Source organism: Nilaparvata lugens, chromosome 12 (genome assembly GCF_014356525.2).
Source record: "Nilaparvata lugens isolate BPH chromosome 12, ASM1435652v1, whole genome shotgun sequence".
NCBI classification, from domain to species: domain Eukaryota; kingdom Metazoa; phylum Arthropoda; class Insecta; order Hemiptera; family Delphacidae; genus Nilaparvata; species Nilaparvata lugens.
The window spans coordinates 4,521,912-4,541,645 of NC_052515.1; the positions used below are offsets into that span (position 1 = coordinate 4,521,912).

The following is a 19,734-nucleotide window of genomic DNA, read 5'->3' on the forward strand; positions in this document are numbered from 1 at the left end:
TACTAAATTATATGAGTAGATGTTTGAATATGAATTCCATATAAATCCTAATATAATGCAGCTAAAAGCTATCATCAAAGAGAAGAGATAGCCGAGGAAGCAGAAGAAGAAGAAGAAGAAGAGAAGAAGAAGAAGAAGAAAAGAAGAAGAAGAAGAAGAAAAGAAGAAGAAGAAGAAAGAAAAAGAAGAAGAAGAAGAAGAAGAAGAAGAAGAAGAAGAAGAAGAAGAAGAAGAAAGGTGGCGAATATAATTGGAAGGGAAAGTGTAGATAAAAAGTGACATCTCACCGATTTAGATTATCTTTTCATGGTAGGCTATAACACCCACGTTGAGCGTAACTAATTCAAGCTATAATTCCATTGGTTGAGTGACAAAAGAAGGGGAATTTGTAAGGTAGCCTATATTGGCCTTCACATACCACTCAAGCAAATTGAAGTTTGTTCATAGCATTTTTCTTATTGTTATACATTGCCATTATTTTAGTCAACCGCACGAAAATAGTCTGATGGAAATTTGAGCAGATAAGTCCAAACCCCATGCACACATAAACGTTGCTTATTCGTCAGGTAAATTAAAAAATATTGATCAATTCACATATGATCAGCTGTACAACGTTGATCAACTCTGATTTGAATGAAAAAGGTTAAGAAATTGTCAAAAAACTACTGATTTATGATAATTAGAAGACCGTTTCGGTTATTACACCATTGTCAATCTCTGATAAACTGAGACTCTGTTTATCAGAGATTGACAATGGTGTAATAACCGGAACCGGTCTTTCTAATTATTATTAAATCAGTGGTTTTTTGACAATTTCTTAGTCTTTTTCATTCATATGAATAATTACCACAATATCAACTTCTCAACTACACAAACTCTGATTTGGAATTGTTGCACTCATCTGTTCCAATTTCCATCGGACTATTTTCGTGCGTTTGACTGTAGGTCAATTTTCGTGCGTATAGCCTCCTACTTCAATCCATTTATAGTTAGAATTACTATACAGAAATACAATATTCACTTTCTTGGTAAGGGCTACTCGTATTTACGTGAAAACTGAAAAATCAAAGTACTGTACCTTTTTTAACTTAATTTTTACTTCTAAATTGTTAAAAACCGATCTGGCAACATTGCGGAGCTAGAGAAGGATACCGATATCTGCTTTGTCAATGATAGACAAGGATAGCAACATCAATGTCAATCAAATACTGCCGTTATAACGTGGACATAACTACAGTAACTACCTTAGTATTATTCTTTATTCATTTATACAATAATTTTATTATCAAAATGATAGTGTGAGGAAAATAAGGTAACTTGTACTATTCCTCTCCCAAATTCAGATAACACATAGTCCGAAATAGTTCAGTCTTGTAGTTCTTATTCAAAAATTTTCAGTCCTCAAGTATTTTCACAAAGTAGATTTTCAAATTTAGATGCTTCAAAACCAAACATAGAAGAAATATTTCACATTATATAGCTAAAATAGGAAATATTCACTTATTAAGAATTTTAAGAATTACCGAAAAACTAACTTAATCGACCGAACGTAGTGAGGTCTATGTTTTAACTCTGATTTTCTTTTGTCTGTCTGTATGTAACGCAATTACGGTCAAACGCGTTGATAGAATTCGATGAGAATTGGCAGGAATATTCCTTTTTTAACTGCGCGTCGATGTATACACAAGTTTTTTTTTTTGAAATTTTGCATTTTAAGGATAATGGAAAGAAAAGGAATTCCTCCATACTCTGATATCACTATATATAAATATAATCTACTTTGAAGATAGGATCAATCCGACTATAGAATAAATTAATCATAATCAATCAGCTGACAAGTGGATTATTCATTGCATGCATTACACAGATGTCTGGCCGTGTCTATTTCTATAAGGTAGGGTTTCAATATTTTTTATGATGCGTGCCCATCAGTATCAATATTCTCACATTTGAAAAACAAATTTAATAGGAGATTGAAAATAAAATAAAATGATTAAATAAACTGAATATAATGCTGAAGAAATTATAATTGACCGAGCGAAGTGAGGTCTAAGATTCAAGTCGACGGTTTGGCATTTCTCTTAATGTTTAAATGTTTGAATGTTTATATGTTGCGCACTTACGGCAAAACGCGGTAATAGATTTTCATGAAATTTGACAGGTATGTTCCTTTTTTAATTGCGCGTCGACGTATATACAAGGTTTTTGGATATTCTGCATTTCAAGGATAATATAAAAGAAAAAAGCCTCCTCATTCACGCAATATTAGAGTAAAAATCAGACTATAGAATTATTCATCATATCAGCTGACAAGTGATTACACAGATGTATGGAGAAGCCAGTCTATTGCTGTATTTCCATAAGGTCTATAGTTTCAATCAGGTACTTGTGGATGAGAATACTGCGGTGAGGTCTACTGTTCACAGACTACTGGTATAAAAGGAAGGAGCCTCCTTCATACGCCAATATTAGAGTAAAAATCAGACTATAGACAGATGTATGGAGAAGCCAGTCTATTGCTGTATTTCCATAAGGTCTATAGTTTCAATCAGGTACTTGTGGATGAGAATACTGCGTGAGGTCTACTGTTGACAGAACTACTAGTATTCTTGATTGAAAAAATTAATTTAAAATAGTTGAGAAATATTTTTAACAGATGGAAAGATTATCACGGAACTGGATAAATTATCATAAGGGATACGTACAAATTCAAACGTGAACTGAGTTTATTAACGTATGTGAGTTTTTGATCTTGGAGAAAACAAATAGCAGTCTTTAAGAGTGAATTATGATTCAACTGAATCAACTAGAACAGGTGACATCAGATACTTGTGGATGAGAAAACTGCGTGAGGTCTACTGTTCACAGAACTACTAGTTAGTATAGGCCTAAACACTGCTCCTCTTCACCTCATATGGTCAGCATTATCTGAATGGGAATCATATTGATGTTATTTATAAGGTACCTACCCTATGCTGACAGATTAAAATGAAATTCTCTGCGGCTTCTTTCTTTTCTTCCTCATCTCTTTTTCTTCTTCTCTTTTTCCTCTATCCTCGTCGCTAATTATCTCCTGCTTAGTCATTGTTATTAGACCTTCTTCTTCTTCTTCTTCTTCTCCTTCTTCTCCTAATTCGCTTTCGCATTTCACTTTTGTCTCTTGAGATCCGAGACATTATTTATTAACTACTAATTCACTGTCATGGAATGTTAGCTTAGGATGTACGGTACAGGATGTATCGGCATTGTCTTATGTTCCACATACGGTATTTCACTCCAAGCAAAAAGTTCAATTCAGTAGGCTGATTACAAAGTACCTAATTCAGACTTAATTACAAAGGATTGATTACTAAGTACCCTTGTATTATTTCAGAAATTTATTTATCTCATTTCATGTGTCTGGAATAAAATAATATAAGGGTGATGAGTTACTAGTAGTAATTAATTGTAAATTATAATATTTCATGTAGCCCTATAAAAAAAAACGAATGTTGATTTAGGCTTATCAGCTTCAATATTCCGGGTGTTTCAAAAAGATTGACCCAAATTTAAACAGTTATATTTATTTTTAAAAATTGTGTACACGAACCAATTTTACACTAGTAGTTCTGTGAACAGTAGACCTAGGGCAGTTATAAACCGCAGCCTCCTCTTATACTGTCCATCAGAGTAAATCCTGTCTGTATGTCATGTCGGTGAGATATCGGTGTGAAAACGGCTAATGGCTGTTGGGTTTGGTGTATCAAAAATGCTAACATCAAAAGTCTCTCCTTCAAGACATACTGGCAACAGGACAGCCCAAGTTCAAAGCAGAGAAAGTTCGAGAGACAATACTATGTTATTTTAGTTATTAATTGCATGCAATCAATAGTTCATTTAATAGTGCATAAAAATTGCATTCAATGAGGCATGCAATCAATAGTCCACACAGCAGTTGATTTTTTACCAAGTTACATTTAGATATTGAATTGCATGCAGTTTATAATCCACTCGACAGCTGATTAAAGATGAATAATTATTATATAGTCTGATTTTTACTCTTATATTGGCGTATGAAGGAGGCTTCTTTCCCTTTTATATTATCCTTGAAATGCGAAATTTCCAAAAACCTTGTATATACGTCGACGCGCAATTTAAAAAGGAACATAACTGTCAAATTTCATGAAAATCTATTGCTGCGTTTCGCCGTAAATGCGGAACATATAAACATAAATATTAAAATAAAGAGAAATGCAAAACCGTCGACTTGAATCTTAGACCTCACTTCGCTCGGTCAATCAAATTACTCACAGAAGTATCAAGTTTATGATGATGTATTATAAGTGTTCTATGTGCCCTCCTTTCAAGGCTCGGACGACATCTAGACGGTAGCCAAATTCATCCCAGACTGTTCGCAAGATGTCCTCTCGGACTGTAGCTACTGCATCAGTTATCCTGGTTTAAGTTCCTCAATATCAAGTGCTAAGGGAGAAACAACGTTAAAGATCGTGTTTATATTCCTCCCTTAGCACTTGATATTGAGGAACTTAAACCAGGATAACTGATGCAGTAGCTACAGTCCGAGAAGACATCTTGCGAACAGTCTGGGATGAATTTGGCTACCGTCTAGATTTCATCCGAGCCTTAAAAGGAGGGTACAGAGAACACTTATAATACATCATCATTAACTTGATACTTTTGTGAGTAATTTGATGTAAAATTGGTTTGTGTACACAATTTTTTAAAATAAATATAACTGTTTAAAATTGGGTCAATCTTTTTGAAACACCCGGTACTTATCAAAATTTGACAAGAACAGTAGATAGTTCACATATTTATAGTGAGATAAATATACTTGAATCACAACTATCTACTAGAGGCGGTGGAAACAGAGAATCGGCAACAATGTCTTCCTGTCATTTGCACTGACCTTATAAGGTGAATCCCACATCACATTATTTTCTCTGTTTCACCTCCCCAACTTTTCTTAACAATTCTATTCGTGTCGATTAAGGAGAGATTATTAACTTCATAATTATTATTAGAGAACTACCTGAAAACTTATTTTCACTGAGGATATCAACCAAGAATAATATAGAATGTACAGTATTATATATATGCACAATAGTAATTTGAACAGGTAGCAAGATAGATAGGTGAAAACACTTGGAAAATTTTGGAAAATAATGTAAGTTTCTAAGTGTTTTTCACCTCTGTATCGTGTTACCTGTTTAAATTAGTATTATACAACTGTAAGTGTTTTCTGTTATGAACTATATATGTAAAATAGTATATATATGCACAGCTATCCTCGTATATCAACTGGGCGGATATGAAATTAGCTCTATGTTCTAAGGTTCTAACCAGTGCACAATGATGGAGAATTAAAAAATAATATGAGTTTCTAATTGAAAATTTTATTATTCCAAGAGTAAAGAAAATGCATATCAAACATTAAAACAGTTGTACAAAATCATTGAAATCCACTTACAATGCAATGAATAAATAGAAAAAACACATACAGTTTTTAAACTTTACAGTTAGTATAGAATTAAAAATTTATAAAATTCTGAGACATGATTAGATGAACAGTCAACTACCTGATAAACGCATATCAACTTTTTGAGTAACTTATCAATTTATTTCAATAAAATAAGTTCATAAATTATTCTTCTTTATGGTATATATAATAATTCATAACCTGGCTACGACGGAATAAGCCTATAATATGAGATGAGAAATGAGATTCCCGGCACTACATATTTAACACAAGAATGGATTTGTATTAAGTCTTTGTTTTTGTGATACAGAGTACTTTAGCATTTTTTATAATATAAAAAATATTCATACAAAGCCTGAATCAGCCGAGGAACAGTATTATTGAAAATAGCTGAATTCTGATAAATTTAGGCACTTCAGCACTTATAAAAGCTACTAAATTCAAAAATAAAAAAATTCTATAAAAATGAAATTTGAATAAAACATTCAATGGACGGATTAGACTACAATTGACATATTTTCAACATTAAAATAGCAAATTATGTTTGGATACTTACAACTATTATAATATAAAGATATAAGGCAATATCACATACTCTAAATTTGTGAGATTCTTAAACCTATTCTAGCTTATCAACCTATTAAAACTATTACAGTATTTGATTTTAAAATATTTTCGTTACTACTGGAAGAACATATCCTATATTGAATCATTTGGACACCTGAAATTATAATTGAAAAATAAACTACAAACAAATACCAAGTGCAGTATGTCCCAGCAAAATAATGTTCCTCCTTACATGAGTGATTTGATAATACCAACTATTAAAACTAAATTTGCAGCAACTAAAATACTGTACCTATGACTAAGTGCCGGTTGCACAAAAGCCGGTTTAATTTTAATCATAATTAATTCCAAGAGAACAATCAGAGAAACCGTCTTTTAAAAAAGCCTTCTCTGATTGGTTCTCGTGAAATTAATCACGGTTAAAATTTAACCGGCTTTTGTGCAACCGGGCCAACGTTTTCTCTTTGATGAGTCATGAACCTATAACATGAGCTTGAAACTGTCAGTATTTCTTCTAATTACATGAATTAAATCAGTTGTAGAAAATCATAGAAATCCTCTTACAATGCAATGAATAAATTGAAAAACACATACAGTTTTTAAACTTCACAGTTAGTATAGAATTAAAAATTTATAAAATTCTGAGACATGATTAGATTAACAGTCAACTGCCTGATGAACACATATCAACTTTGTGAGATTACCATTTGAAAAATGTTGACAGTTTAAAGTAAATCTCACCATATACGAGAGATCCTACTATAGCGAGAACAAATATTCCAGTATTGAAAAAAATGTTTTCAAAAAGACTGATAAACAATCTTATATCAGAAGTGCACTCATTGACATGAAAATGCTCTCCATTCAAAATATGCTTCAAATTTGATCAATGATTTCCAATTAACAGAAATGCTTTCAATTTGTGTAAAATCTATATAATATAATAAAGGAGAGAATTGGCTTGTCCACGTCCGGGATGGGCAATTCACGAAATATCTTTTCATGTTCAATTGAAACATTTGACTCAATGCTTGATATCAATCAGAATTTGATACAAAACTTCCAAACTTTGAATGAATTTTTTGTGTAGTTGAGAAGTTGATACTGTGGTAATTATTCATATTGAATGAAAAAGACTAAGAAATTGTCAAAAACCACAGATTCTATGATCATATATTTCTAAGTATCAATAAATCTGTGGTTTTTGACAATAATTTCTTAGTCTTTTTCATTCAATTTGAATGAATTCTATAAACCATGGGATATCTTCTTATGCTAACTTATCTCTATGACAATACTATCTTACGGTTGAAGTGCACTTGATGGAATGTCAATGTTAGTATTTTTGTGGTGAAAAGATGTCACTATGTTTGCTAAATGTGATGTGGATTTGGAACGTTTCAAGAAAATATCCTGAAAAACGAGAAAGTGCACTAAATGGAATGTCAACGTTCGTATTTCTGTCGCGAAAAAATCACTATGTTGGCTAAATGTGATACGGATTTGGAAATTTTCAAGAAAATATCCTGAAAAAGGTTAAAGTGCACTTAATGAAATGTCAATGTTCGTATTTTCGTGGTGGAAATATGTCACTATGTTTGCTAGATGTGATGCAGATTTGGAAATTCTCAAGAAAATATCCTGAAAAAGGTGAGCGTAGCAATGAGTGCAGAAAACAGGAGGCCTGATGAGACGGCCGTGATTGAAGAGTGGTTACATCTGTTGTCAAAGTAACAGAAACACCAGTTCACCGAGTCGTAATGGTCCCTGAAACAGACAAAAATAGACATTAGATCAATGTTATTTTATCGAAATTCGGGAAACTATTGATTTTCCTATTAATTCATTATTTCTCACGGCATTGGTTTGGATGACGTCATCAGATCTTGATTAAATTTAATATAAGTGTGTGCAACCAGGAAACATTTCGGATACTACAGAATCTATATGAAATTATTTAATTCTATGTGAGAATTAAAGCATTTAATTTGGATTTTCGTTTAATAAGAATTATTATTTCAGATACTGTTTTTGGTGAGATATTGTGAAATTTATTCATAATATAACACAAGAATATTGTCCAAAAATATCATGAAATTATTAAAACGTTTCAAACATGTCACACTGAAGATGACACCCTAGGTGTTGAAGCATGTTTGTAACTTTTTAATAAATTCGTGATACTTTATGACAATATTCTAGTGTTTTATTATTCAGGAAACATTTGTCAAGAATTCAAGTTATCACTATATTTACGTTATTTCAAGTATTCTATGTCCTCAATAACATAGAAGCAAATCAACGCTTGAAAAGCTCCGGAATGAGTGAAAGCGCCTAACAAGCACCCCGACAGCCAAGCTCTCTGTCAGCTGAGCTCCTTTCAAAACCACTTTCGAGGGGATCTACTGACGGCGTCAACCGAGCTCCTGAGAGAGGATCTTGGCTGACGGGGAGCTTGGTTGTTGTGAGCGTGCGTCCCCTAACCAGTGGGGGATTGGCTGTCGGGGAGACTCGTTGATGCCAGCGTGCAAGGAGCTTGGTTGTCGTCAACTGAGGAGCTGAATACGACAATCAAGCACCCCGCACGCTCACGTTTGAGTTTTCGCGAGTAAACTGACATATATTTCATGCGCTTACTCGCATGGCCCTTAGGCCGCTCCTTTACGTACTTACATATTACATACTACAGGAATCACTTGCGAGACTTACAAACACTCATTCTGAAAATGCTTGCCAACTCAATAAGATAAACATTTCCAAGTCAGTTGGATTCGGTAATAGAAAAAGTTTTTTCCTCCACCTACTGTCTAAAGTACTAACTTTACTCCCTGAAACATGATACTAAAGTGTCACTTTTTCGCTCTCGGTAGTAAAAAACAGAAAAACTCCCTAGGGAGGAAAAGTGACTCCATTTAAAAAACATGGGAAGCATCTCTATTTTAAAACTTACATGGTAATAGGTTAGAAGGTCAATGCTCAGATGAGAAAGCATAATAGAGGTGTCTGTCATTGAGTCAACTGAATTCAATACCACAACCAGAAATTTGATCAACTCATGAAATATATGTTTGTACAGTATGATATTATATTCTTAATATTAGTAGACGATAAAAATTTATACAATTTTAAAAATATTTTATTCTATTCAAAATACCAGCCAACAAATATTTTTGATCTGCAATTCAAATCTGAACCGCTTGATCTGGAGTCAGCCATTTCTGGTAGCTGCTCAGCTGATATAATTGTTACAACTTTTGCCGATAGATAGTGCAATCGGCAGTACCAATCAGACGACCGGTTTTTAGGTTTTAGATTTTAGGTTATGTTGTTAGGAAACATTGTCACCAATACGTAAGTTATTAGAATGATTTTATTTGCAGTTTCTATAAAAAAATGTAGATGGAGGAAAAATGTTGTGTACATCACGAGCGAAAAATACTTTTTCTCCCTCGGGAAAATTGTTGCCCTCGGCTTCGCCTCGGGCTTCAAACTTTTCCCACAGGGAGAAAAAGTTGTACTTTTCACTCTAGATATACAAATAAATATTTTTTCATTTAATGTTAGCAGTGATAGAAGTAACAACATTAACAAGCTTTTCTTCTAATAATCGAGAATGTAATCATGTATGATTCTAATAAAAATAGAATGTGTGAAACAGTGTCTGTGATTGTACTACTTCACCGCCCGCTTCAAGCTGGTTCGAATGCCCAGTAGGGATCGACTGTCAGGGAGGGAGCTTGGTTGTCGGGTACTATCACTACAACCAGACCCCTCATATCCAGCAGGGGATCAACTGTCGGGGAGCTTGGTTGTCGTAAGCGTGTGAGGATCTTGGTAGTCGCCTACAACCAAGCTCCTTCGTTCTAGTAGGGGATCAGCTGACGGGGAGACTAGTTGACAAATATGGTATATTTTGTCAGGGGATTGGCCTGTGGTCGAAATTTCGAGGAGCTTAGTTGTCGGAGAGACAGGTTGGCGTAGCCCCTAATGAGTTACATAGTCATAAAAAGCCTAGGCATTTCCTTATTGATGTAAGTCAAGCTTCATGCCTATAGTGAGGTCCACGTTATATTGACAGTGGAGAAAGATATGACGAAAGCGTTGCCAATATTATTCTCTGCCTTGCCACTGCCTTCTAAGGAGGATAGCTGATACGGAGCTAGAGAAGTATAGAGCTATCTGTTGATAGATAGTGTCGATAGCAACACTATATTCCATACAAAACTAATTTTGATTTGGAGGGATATGCGTAGAATAGAATAGAATCGCTGCCTTCATTTTTTACCTAGGAGGGCGGAGTTAGGACGCAGCCTCTCTTACACTCTGCGTAACAGAGAGGCGGCGGCGATCAACCCTCTCTGCGTAACAGAGAAAGGTAGGGATACATTGGCGGCGATGTTGCCGTGCTGAAGCGGCCAGCGTTCTGCACTCTCTAGTGAGTGTTAAACTGCTCATGATAGTTTCCTCTCCGAAAACACTGAGTCGACTGAGTCTAACCAACAAATTGACAACTGCGCTTCTTTCTATGACTCTATTCATCATACTGTAAGTCGGAACTAATATTGTATAGACTTTAGTATTTTTTAGTATTTTTAGTATTTATAACGTGATTTATAACGTATCTTTAGTATTAGACTATAACGTGAACAGAAATGTTTCACTAACCTTTTAATATCCAACTCCTTGATTGAGTTGTTAACATAGTGGGCCAGCTTGACATCATGTGCTGCTGGTCTGCAGCCTTCGTAGTGATCAGCTGGGATATCCGTCCTCACAGCACGCAGAGAACTCAGACAATCTCTTGTGATTATTTCTTCCGCTGTAATAACACAAAGATAAGATAAATTGGTCATGATAGTAGAACAGAAAATGTATCACATAGCCTAATGTTTCAGAGTTTAGAGCTGCCTGCATTTGAGCTGAGAAGTAAGAAAATCTCTTGTGATCATTTCTTCCGCTGTAATAACACAAAAATACGTTTAATTAGTCATGATAGTTTAAGAAAAAACATCTCACCCGGCACTGCAGAGTTTAGAGCAGTATTTGGAGGTATTTCAAAATAAACATGGAGGTTTGTTAAGTTGAGACATATATATTTGGATGTATTCCTTAAAGAAACATGTAGTAAAGAAGAGAGCCTTGTGGGTCATCTCTGGGGCTGACAGACTGGCTCATTGTTGTCCTCTCTTTGTTAGAATAAGGATACGGTATTTGCACTATATTTTTCATACCCTTTGCAGGACACATACGAATGTGGATGATCTTTCAGAGTTTTCATGCCTACAATACAAGGGGGAGCCATAGATTGGACATACCGTACCAGAGACTGAGCAGGACGCAAACTGGCCTTGCCCATCTGTCTGCAAGACTATTTAACAAGCTGCCAATAGCTGCAAGAGACCTGTCGACCAGGCGATTTCAGGGCACGCTGAGGGGATTGCTGATGGAGAACCCATTGTATTTCATCGGTGAGTTCTTAATGTTGGACAACACGCTAGTGATTTTGTATTTTTGACTTTCTGTTGTGACTATTAGGTAGTTATTACTAGTTATTACTAGCTATTAGGTATTAGCTTTCTTTCTTTTTCATTTTTTGACGTGTCCTTGTGAGCACATTAAGGACCTATAATACTGATGGGGATATGATGTAGGGTACCATCACATTGGATGTGCAAAAGCACGTCAGATCATGCATGAGCCGAAAATCAGAATCTGGAATTCATCGAAACACGTTGTGACTTGTCTGTAGCTGCTCACACTGACGCAAGCAGCAATTGCACGCGTTCAGTGAGTAGCTAAATGCAAGTCCACGTGTTTCAATAGCGTTTTCGGATTGTTTTACGGCTCATGCATGATCTGACGAGCACTTGCACATTTATGCATTCAATATTATGATCACACCTTTAGTGTTTCTATTGCATTTTTCAGATGTTTTCCTCATCTGCGTGCTTGGTCATGCATGAGCAAACGTGTACTTGCACATTCATATACGCCTTTAATGCAAGAATATACTTATCATGGAAAAAGGTAAGATAATTTTTACAACTGTAGATAAAGTTTGGTATAACATCCAACAAGTATTGTCTGAAGATTACCAATTATATTAATGATATTTGATCATAAATATTTCAGAACTTTAGGCTTAATAACTGGTATCAACATAATTGACATTAACCTAATGTAAGAGGAATAGAAATTTTGACTTGACTCTTACCTCCTTTTTTCTCGATTATTTTTACGCATTTATCGTCAATTTCTGGACATGCTTTACTCCAATAGTACCACCAGTTGAATTGATGGTCACACCCAGGATGCGTTGAAATGCATTCGTAGCAGTATAAGGTTGATCCGATTCCAAATGCATTCACTGTGAAAAAAATGAGGAAAATTATGAACTTTACAAAGAACAGTTATTTCAAATGAACAGACATGTACAATGGTCAGCAGTCTGGTCTTACGCCTGAATTATAATTTCTTTTTTTATTTGATAATGTTATTAAAACAGTATTGTATAAATATTGATTCAGTTTAAGATAAGCGTTTAGCCCAAGTTAACCTCAAAGATGAATCATGCCTCTGGTAGAACAACTTATTTCTATGAGGTGAATAATTTTCAATAATTTGAATGTTTGAAAACATGAATTTGTTACATTCTAGAAGGTTTCAAATTTAAGCAATACAAACAGTAGTAAATGTACATAATAAAATATAAATTCCAGGGCACGCCCTGCAACATTTCGATTGATGAAATTTGGAGTATAGTATAATAAGAAATGTACGTTTTACCTGATATGAGAGCTGTTGCAGCAATCAAAGCAGTACCCAAGAATACTTGCTTTATCATTTTATTAGCTATTTATTGATATCAACTTGAAAATTCTTTGTCTCAACGTTTTAACCCTACGAAAATATTCAACAGCAAGCAGAAGATGTAAACATTGACGTCATCCCAATATGGCCGCCAACGGCCATTATTTGAACAGCTGATTACCAGCAAACATCAGTCTTCTGTAGTTCTGTCAAAAATTTGTGTTTGTTGTGAAGATATTTGAATGGATTTTCCAATTTTATAGATAATAATACATCAAAATTGAGTTTCTTGTCAAACGATATTGGTTTTATAAATCTGCGAAACAGCATTTTAGTGGCTGTAGAATTAATGTGAATCAAAGAACTGGGATCAGTTGTTTGTTATAGGTTAGGTTCCCATCTACGTGTTTGTAGTGTTGGCTTGAAATTATTATTATTTGTATGTTAAGGAGTAAATTTATTTAAATTTGAATCATGTCAAAAGTTTCTAATCTTATAGACATTGGTTCACCGGGACGAAACACGTCTGCAGTTCCAGGACTTTCCAATTACCGACAGTAGCAGTGTCGCAAAGTTGGATGTGAATGCTCAATCTATATCATTTTCTGATTCACCGGAGGATCCATCAATAGCAAGCCCTAATCAAGAAGCAAATGACAGTTTCTACCCAGAATCATTCCGGTCATCGAGTTTATTGTCTTTCGAATTCTACCAGAGTTTATTTGATGTTTAACACTGATCAAGTTGTGGACAGAATTATTTGGTCAATGGTACCGAGACCAAAGATTAATTACCTTCAGCACTACATTGCAACAAAACCTGACTTGTACGGACCGTTTTGGGTGTGTGTTACACTAGTGTTCACTATTGCAATCAGTGGAAACATAGCCGATTATATGAGGACTGTTGATCAACCAATATACAACCATCACTGGAAATATGACTTTCATATGGTGTCAGCTTCTGCCAGTATTATATTCTCCTACACCTGCTTCCTGCCTGTGATTTTGTGGGCAGTCATCAAGTGGCAGGGCGATGTTGAAGTAAGTATTTTTTTTTTTTTAATATTCTATTATTTTGAAAGTCGAATGTCATCCTACTCCTTTAAGCACCATGGTGCTAGCATATTAGTGGAGGTATAAATAGTGGTTAAGATAGAGGTACCTAAATTCAATACAAATACATTACATGTTGTGTTGGACCCCCAACTATACATGCAGAATGGCGTCTTACATGCAGAATTATTTCGCACGTTTTCAGAAATTGCATGAACTCTTACAGAAATCCTCTATTTTACAAGTATATAGTAAGGTCCACGTTATAATGGCAGTATTTGATTAACATTGGCGCTGCTATCCTTGTCTATTATTCAACAAAACAGATAGCACTATCCTTTTCTAGCTCCACAACGTTGCCAAATCCGTTTTTAACAATTTAGAAATATAATTAATCAACGAAGATAAACGGCAAACGCTGTTTTCCTATCTTTATCCACTGTGAAGTGGACCTCACAATAGTTCACACCATTAGGCAATGCATCCGGCTAACAGTACATTGAGATACCGTGTTGATAACGAGATATCCTACTCAACGTCTTACCTTCTCATCAAGCTAGGATGCGAGCAGTCTAAGGCTCAACTCACACTTACGCGACTCAGGTCGAGAAGAGACTCGGCTCTAGTCGAGAGCATGTGTTTCCAAATGGAGACACTCAGACCAGTCGATTCTAGTCTCCGCGACATCACCATTTGAAAACACATGCTCTCGACTAGATTCGCGTCTCATCTCGACCTGAGTCGCGTAAGTGTGAGTTGAGCCTAAGGGTATGCTTACATTAGATGCACTTATGTGCAAGTGTATGCAAGACCATGCGCATGAACACGCGCGCAGATGAGAAACAAAATTGCTTAATAGAATTTAATTATTTTAAACGAGAATGAACAGTTAACATTACATTAATAAACCTGTATCAGCTACCGTCTACAGAAGGCATTGACAAGACAGGTTCGGCAACGTTGTTCTCCTATCTTTCTCCACTGCCATTATAACGTGGACCTCACTATAGTTCACACCATTAGCCAATGCATCCGGCTAACAGTACATTCAAATACCGTGTTAATAACGAGATATCCTACTCGACGTCTCACCTTCTCAACAACCTAGGATATCAGCAGTCTTAAGGGTATGATCACATCATGGGATGCACTTATGTGCAACTGTATGCGAGACCATGCATGAGCAGGCGTGCAGAAAAATATCTGGAGAGAGTTTGGAAATAGTCACCAGTACTTGCTGGTGGTGTTCAGTGTTACATACTGCAAGATACAAGTCACAACGTGTTTCCACAGCTTTTTCCAAATGTTGTTTCTCATCTGCATGCGTGTAGTAAGCAAAGTTAGGGTGTGATCACATTGAATGCGTGTATGTGCAATTGCAATCTTGGTTATGCATGACTAAGTGTGCAGGAACACTCGCACTGAAAGCGTGCACTTGCTGGTTGCGTTCAGTTTGAGCAGCTAAATGCAAGTCACAACGTTATTCAATGGCACTTTCCATTTTTGTTTTTCGGCTCATGCATGATCTGACGTGCACTTGCACATCTACGCATTCAATGTGATCACATCCTTAGGCTCAACTCACACTTACGCGACTCAGGTCAAGAAGAGACTCGACTCTAGTCGAGAGCATGTGTTTTCAAATGGTGACGTCGCGGAGACTAGAATCGACTGGTATGAGTGTCACCATTTGGAAACACATGCTCTCAACTAGAGTCGAGTCTCTTCTTGACCTGAGTGGCGTAAGTGTGAGTTGAGCCTTACTGATTGAAAATATAATTCAACCTTATAAGATCTGAGTGTCACCATTTGGAAACACATGCTCTCGACTTGAGTCGAGTCTCTTCTCGAACTGAGTCGCGTAAGTGTGAGTTGAGCCTTACTGATTGAAAATATAATTCAACCGTATAAGACATTGAAATAACCATAAAGTTTTCTTGAATTTAAATCTCTCAAATTTGCAAAAGTGTAATGAAGAATTGTTCTCGGTTTCAGTCACCCCTGGGCCTCCTAGAACTCCTGTGCGTGTACGGCTACTCAATGTCCATCTTCGTACCGATGTCGATTTTGTGGCTGATCCAGATAGGTTGGCTGCAGTGGTTGCTTGTATTCGCAGGCAGCCTCATGTCAGGCTGTGTGCTAGTCATGTCAGTGTGGCCAACCTTCAAGCAACGCGGCATGCTGCTCATGTTGATCATACAAGTGTTGCATGTGCTGTTGGCTATGGGGTTTATGTTGCACTACTTCCATGTGTCGAATCCTACTAAGCCGGGGTTGGCACCCACTGTGGTCCCCAGTTTGATAGCGACCCCCGTTCCCAAAGTGGTACCTGGGTTGTCACATAATGCTACAGTGTCTCACTGAAATTACTAGTAGTGAATTTGTAGAACTTAAGTTATTCCTGATGTGAGAAGAAGAGGACAGAAGAAGAAGAAGAAGAAGAAGAAGAAAAGAAGAAGAAGAGAAGAAGAAGAAGAAGAAGAAGAAGAAGAAGAAGAAAAGAAGAAGAAGAAAGAAGAAGAAGAAGAAGAAGAGAAGAAGAAAGAAGAAGAAGAAGAAGAAGAAGAAGAAGAAAAGAAGAAGAAGAAGAAGAAGAAGAGAAGAAGAAGAAGAAAAGAAGAAGAAAAGAAGAAGAAGAAAAGAAGAAGAAGAAGAAGAAAAAGAAGAAGAAGAAGAAGAAGAGAAGAAGAAGAAGAAAAGAAGAAGAAAAGAAGAAGAAGAAGAAGAGAAGAAGAAGAAGAAAAGAAGAAGAAGAAGACAGGAGAAGACGAGAATAGAAGAAGAAGAGGAAAAGAAAACTCTCATTCATTATTTCACACTCGCATGTATAGAGCTTATTCCTGGTTTTCACAATTATAATTATGGTACATAATAGTCCAGTGTTTCATTGAGATTGAGTATGTAAATTGTGATGATAATATTGGGAATGCTTTAGAGGAATTGTAAATAAAATATTATGCATATTTCAGATATTTTAATCACATTACGGAGAATAAACGTCATAAAATTACAATATATTTTTGGTTTGCCTTTCAATGTCTCCATCATCGGAATATTATTACATCATTAAATTTTTATGTTTGAGTTTGACTCAAAAATTGATAACAAAAACGCTCAACAAGTAACAAACTTAAAGTTCAATTGAATTTTAAAATTTGACATCACAAATCACCAACATAAATTTGGAATAAATTTCAATACAAAATTATAATTACAATAACAGAATTATCAAAAATAAAAAAGCTATCAATTGTACACTATGATAGAATCGTTTCACTTGAGAAAATAAAAATATATTTAATATTTTTGCTACTATCACCGGCGTTGTTACAATGTTTAAAAATAACATAATAGAAACTGATCGACTTTATAAAACTATAGTAGGGTAGATGTTACAGTTACTTCGGAACACAGTTTAATATCAAGTACAGCCACTTATATATTGTTGTTTCATATTATAAGCAATGGAAGTTATAATACGTTTTCAAATAATAGATCGTACACTACTGAATTCTTTTTGTGATTTAAAATGATTCTCAAACCATTCAGACATCTATTCTGTTCATTTGATACTGTATTCTTCTCTTTCTTAATTGTTTCAAATTCTATAAAAATAATTGCAAGTTATAATACAATTTACAAATAATATGAATTGTACAATATTGAATTGTTTTGTTGTGAATTAAAATGGTTACATTCAAAACACTCTACCATTTAGGTAATACTGTTTAATTCTCCTTCTAGAATTTTTGAAATTACACAAATTGTAAATTTTAATACAATGTTCAAAGATAAACTGTTTTTTTGTGGTTTAAAATGGTTACATTAAAATCAATCAACAATCAAGACTGCATAGCTGCTTTGTATTGACCTCTTTCCAAATTCCCTTCCAAGGTGGAAGCAAATACATTTACATGAAACCATATTACAAAAAAAATGTTAGATTGTGTTGTATAAATTGATTTCAGCTGCAGTTAAATCTGATAGATGATGATCAACGTTAGTAGACAGCGTTCTGTCTACTAACTTTGGATGATGACAATTTGTTTCTAAAACAGGTTCATTCCACTATTTCACATAGAATAATACAGAATTCACATAGAATAATAGGACAACTCACAAATCTAGATATTCACCTCCATCTTTCTATAGTAAGATTTACTTCAAACTGTCAACATTAAGGTGCGTACAGACTTTCGCTCTGCTCCGCAACCGAACGTCACTCCAGCAGAGCGATTGATGATCGACCGGCGAGCAACAATGGTTCGACCGGGGAACGCGAGAAGATCTAACATCTTCCGTAACGTTCATGATGGGTGCGTGGGCGGTGCGACTGTAGTTCGATGGAGGAACGAGGGCGGTACGAGGGAGGAGCGTGCTCGGTGCTGGTTGGAAGAGCGTATATGTGTACGCAGCTTTAAAGGTAACAACCATGTATGCTTCCATAACCACCTCTAATACAAGGCCGCGGCCTACGATATTGCAACGTCGCAGTGTAGGCCTAGAATCTAATACATGATTGATGAAAAAGATTTTAAAAAAATACCAGCTGATCTTTTTCGCCAATCATGTATTAGATTGTAGGCCTACACTGCGACGTTGCAACATCGTAGGCCGCGGCTTTGTATTAGAGGTGACTATGATGCTTCGCATTCAACCTATCTAAATAGTTTGAAGAAATCCCGCAATCATATTATTATCGACTAGCCTTTATCACTATCGTACCGATAGTTTGCAAAAATTCTGTCGATGAAGTACGTTGAAATTCAACTTCGAACTGTTAGCAATTTGTCAATTTTCAAGCACTGCAACCAGTTGAAGTGAACCTCGCCGTAGTTTACAAAGTAAATAGTATCAGTGTCCCAAAAAGGTGTAACAGCCGAAGACTATAGACTCTACATGCACTTTGCAACAGAAAATGTCGAGTAAAATTTTCTATAGACTATAAACTAATTTCTATAGACTATAAGACTATAGACTATAGACTATAAACTATTTTCTATAGACTATAGACTAAATTTTGACTATAGACTCTACATGCACTTTGCATCAGAAAATGTCGAGTAAAATAACAGTGGTTCGACCGGGGAACGCGAGAAGATCTAACATCTTCCGTAACGTTCATGATGGGTGCGCGGGCGGAGCGACTGTGGTACGATGGAGGAAAGAGGGCGGTACGAAGGCGGAGCGTGCTCAGTGCGCGTTGGAAGTGCGTATATGTGTACGCAGCTTAATGGAAACAGAAAATGTCGAGTACAATTTTCTTATATCGACCTCAGTTTCCGAGATATATAGATTTTTGGTATTTTTGAAAAACGTCAATAACTTGGAAACTATCAAATCTAATGGAAACAGAGAATGTCTAGTAAAATTTTCTCATATCGACCTCAGTTTTCGAGATATATAGATTTTTAGATATTTTTGAAAAACGTCAATAACTAGGAAACTATCAAATCTAATGGAAACAGAAAATGTCGAGTAAAATTTTCTTATATCGACCTTAGTTTTCGAGATATATAGATTTTTAGATATTTTTGAAAAACGTCAATAACTGGAAAACTATCATTCAGAATCAAATTCTAAGGATATGGTTGGAAAAGGGAAGAAATTTCCTATAAGATTCATTTAATTTGTTCCTTTGTTCGACGTTCTTAAACTTTTTATGAGCGTTCAAACTGTTTGAAATTTGGTTTTGAACTCAAAGAATGTACTTTTTCAAGTTTGAGCGCTCATAAGAAGTTCAAAAACGTCAAACAAAGGAATAAGTTATATGAATCTTATTGTAAATTTCTTCCCCTTTCCAACGATATCATAAGGATTGGA

General features: G+C 35.4%; 2 protein-coding genes across 2 annotated transcripts; one reads left to right on the forward strand and one right to left on the reverse strand.

Annotated features, from left to right (window-relative positions):
• Positions 1 to 5,380: 5,380 nt before the first annotated feature.
• Positions 5,381 to 13,009, reverse strand: LOC111049909. Its single transcript, XM_022336092.2, has 4 exons — positions 12,833 to 13,009; positions 12,261 to 12,413; positions 10,712 to 10,865; positions 5,381 to 7,813 (listed from the first exon to the last, which is right to left on the reverse strand). Exons 1-4 carry the CDS (start codon positions 12,888 to 12,890, stop codon positions 7,675 to 7,677), a joined length of 504 nt encoding a protein of 167 aa, XP_022191784.2. The 5' UTR covers positions 12,891 to 13,009; the 3' UTR covers positions 5,381 to 7,674.
• Positions 13,010 to 13,035: 26 nt separating this feature from the next.
• LOC111055823 (protein YIPF1) lies at positions 13,036 to 17,801 on the forward strand. The gene is given in 4 exon segments (XM_022343122.2): positions 13,036 to 13,377; positions 13,379 to 13,586; positions 13,588 to 13,899; positions 15,907 to 17,801. Coding segments are annotated over 4 exon segments (936 nt in total). The 5' UTR covers positions 13,036 to 13,330; the 3' UTR covers positions 16,276 to 17,801.
• Positions 17,802 to 19,734: the final 1,933 nt, after the last annotated feature.